General features: G+C 42.3%; 1 protein-coding gene across 1 annotated transcript; it reads left to right on the top strand.

Moving 5' to 3' along the window:
• Positions 1-1,496: 1,496 nt before the first annotated feature.
• LOC143563595 (uncharacterized) lies at positions 1,497-2,855 on the top strand. Its single transcript, XM_077051100.1, has one exon. The coding sequence runs from the start codon at positions 1,497-1,499 to the stop codon at positions 2,853-2,855; it is 1,359 nt and encodes a 452-aa protein (XP_076907215.1).
• Positions 2,856-3,206: the final 351 nt, after the last annotated feature.

A 3,206-nucleotide genomic window follows, 5' to 3' on the forward strand; every position in this document is an offset into this window, starting at 1 on the left:
CGGCTAATAGTGACAAACAGTACTAGAGGGTGCTCCTCCTCGTATTGTTGTCGGTGAGCTGTCACCCTGTGATTAGTTCATGGGCTGCTCTGGTCAAACTGTCTGTTCCGCCCATACCTTAGTAGGTATAGTACGAAAGACCTTCCAGAAGCATACGGACTGGCTCATTTAGGCGGGAGTGTTCCCGCCTTGCTCATTCCTTCATGTGACAACTGAAGTAACGAATGCCTTGTGCGTGTAGCCTTGCTGTTAGTGCGGGTAGCCTTCCCTGATGGCTTGTATCCGCAGCTGCGGGAACAGGCGGGGTACTTCACCATTGGGAGGCTTTCCCTGCGGGTACAGCTGGCGTACTGCGCGTAAGGTTCTTTGAGCATGGTGGGTCCTGCTGGAACAGTTGGTCATCGCGCAGACGTCCCTGTTCAAGGTGAGTCTTGCGGGTCCAACTGGGCTCTGCTGGGACCTACCTCTTCAGTACTGCTGTTTATGCTACCACTCATGTCAATATGGAGTTACTGAAAGAAATAACAAAGAACCTCATTTAATTATGATAGGATTTACAAGATCTAAAAGAAACAGTTAAAAGTGCAATTGCATTTGCAGTCATTAGTTTAGAATCAGCTCCAAAGGCTAAACAAAAAAAGTATAGTTAAAACAAAACTCATGATTCATTCACAAGTATGGTGAGCTTTATAGTTTATACTTATGATAATTGTGAATAAGTGGTGGGCCAGTGAGACAATAAACATTTAAGAAATTATCTATGTTATTATAACAGCTAACACAGCTTCATCCCATGCTACCATGGTATTTAAGCCCTTACCTCTTAAGAAAACAAAGCATTAATTATTCAACACTTTGTTTTCGCTAGGCTAAATACCCTTTTGTATTCCTGATAGCAATATTGTTGGCAATTTCTAATCATAGCCTTAGAGTGCAAGGCAAGTAACTTGGCGAGTAAGGCACAAGTTACATATGGATCTACTTCCTAATACATGTTGGTTTAGGATTGTTAGGTTTATTTTAATTAATTTACCTATTGTTTAGGAATCCTAGTTAGACTCAAACGTGTCTAGGTTTGGTCTATGTAAACCGTGTAGGGTTTTCATTATTGGAATTAAGTTTTGAGTGAGTTTCTTAATACAATAATCGTTTGGGTGTTTGCCAACAATTCGTGTTTCCAATTCAGTTCTTGAATTGGTATCAGAGCACGATCAAGAAACTAAGCTACGATCCCGTGATTTGAAGATTGGCGTCCATGACCAAGAGACTTCCAGTTAGTTGAAGCTTTAATTAAATCATGAAAAAGTTAAACAATATAGTTTTGTCTTTTGTGGATTTAAATTAAGTTACGAAGGAAGAGGCATATATTGATTCGGAATCTATTACCGATCGAGTCTGTGCTCAGGGACTACGACCAGCTGTGATTCAAAGGGCTGGATCAAGGCTCCTCTTCACGAAAATCTGTTTCGATTTTCTACAGTAGACGAAAACCAAGAATGGAGGGTCAAGCGGCCAAAGAAACGAACACGAACCCGAACTCGTTTCAATGTCTGATGCTTACCGCAACAAATTATACTATTTGGGCGATGCGTATGAAGGTAATTTTTAACGTTCATGGTGTTTGGGGTGCAATCGAACCCGACAATACCGACTCGAAGCAAAACAATATCGCAACCGCGGTCTTGTTTCAATCAATTCCCAAAGATCAAATCTTGCAAATCGGTGATTTGAACACGACTAAGGAGATGTGGGAAGCGATCAAGTCTCGACATCTCGGAGCCGATTGGGTAAAGGAAGCTAGACTTCAAACATTGATTGAAGAGTTTGATGTTATGAGGATGAAGGATTCGGATACAATTGACAACTACGCCACGCAGATAACGGGAATAAAGTCAAAAGCATCAACGCTTGGAGAACCGTTTGAAGAAAAGAGGCTCGTCAAGAAGTTTCTCACGAGCTTGCCAAGACGATTTATCCACATCGTTGCTTCGCTCGAACAAATTTTAGATCTCATAACCGTAAGTTTCGAGGATGTTGTGGGACGCTTAAAGGCCTATGAAGAGAGAACAAGAGACGAGGATCAACCCGACAGCCGAGGTAAGTTGATGTTTCATAAATCCGATTCTTATACTAACCGAAATAGCTCTCGTGATCAAGTGAATAGAGGTCGTGGACGAGGAGCTTCCTCATCCAGGGGGTGTGGTCGAGGCCGTGATGCTGGGCAAGACCGAAACCGGGAACCAACCAAAACCCGAAGTAATCAAAACCGGCGCGATCAAAACGAGAGGGGAAAACGAGACCTTTCACATATTAAATGCTATCGGTGTGACACGTTCGGGCACTTCGTTTCCAAGTGCCCGGAGAAGTTCAAACAAGAAGCAAATATGGCGAAAACGAACGAGGATGAACCGAAAGTTGACGGTGCGTTTTTTATGATGAATAGCATTCAAGAGACCGTCCACCTCAACGAAGAAAAAGTGTTGCCGAACAAACTCAAAGCCGATTCGAGTGATAAAGATGTTTGGTATCTCGATAATGGCGCGAGTAACCATATGACCGGGAACCGAGCTTATTTCGCCGAGCTCAACAATCGTATTACCGGTCGGGTTAAATTCGGGGACGGATCGTGTGTCATGATAAAAGGAAAAGGATCCATCCTATTCGATGGCAAAACTGGAGAAAAAAATCTCTTGACCGACATCTACTATATCCTGGACTTGCAAAACAATATTATAAGTCTTGGGCAAGCAACCGAGTCCGGGTGTGATGTTCGGATGAGGGCCGATTACTTAACAATGCATGACAAAAATGGGGTGTTGTTAATGAAAGTCACAAGAAACAAAAGTCGGCTCTAGAAGATTAAATTAAAAGTGGGAAGCCCGGTTGTCTATTGTCAAAAATAAACAAAGACTCATGGTTATGGCACACGAGACTCGGTCACCTCAATTTCCAAACATTGAGGACGATGAGTGGAATGGTTACGGGCATCCCTAAAATTCATCAAGAAAATAAATGGTGTGAATCATGCATGGTGGGAAAGTAGACGAGAAAACCGTTCCGAACAAAACATCTTATCGAGCATCCTGAGTACTCGAGCTTGTCCATGGAGATTTATGTGGACCGATTACTCCTCCAACTTTAACGGGTAATAAGTATGTTTTAGTTTTAATTGATGATTTTTCAAGTTTTATATGGTTGGTTTTGTT

This window comes from Bidens hawaiensis, unplaced genomic scaffold (assembly GCF_021521415.1).
Source record: "Bidens hawaiensis isolate Kalapana, Puna unplaced genomic scaffold, B.hawaiensis_p1.1 tig00001206_1, whole genome shotgun sequence".
In the NCBI taxonomy this organism is placed as follows: Eukaryota; Viridiplantae; Streptophyta; class Magnoliopsida; order Asterales; family Asteraceae; genus Bidens; species Bidens hawaiensis.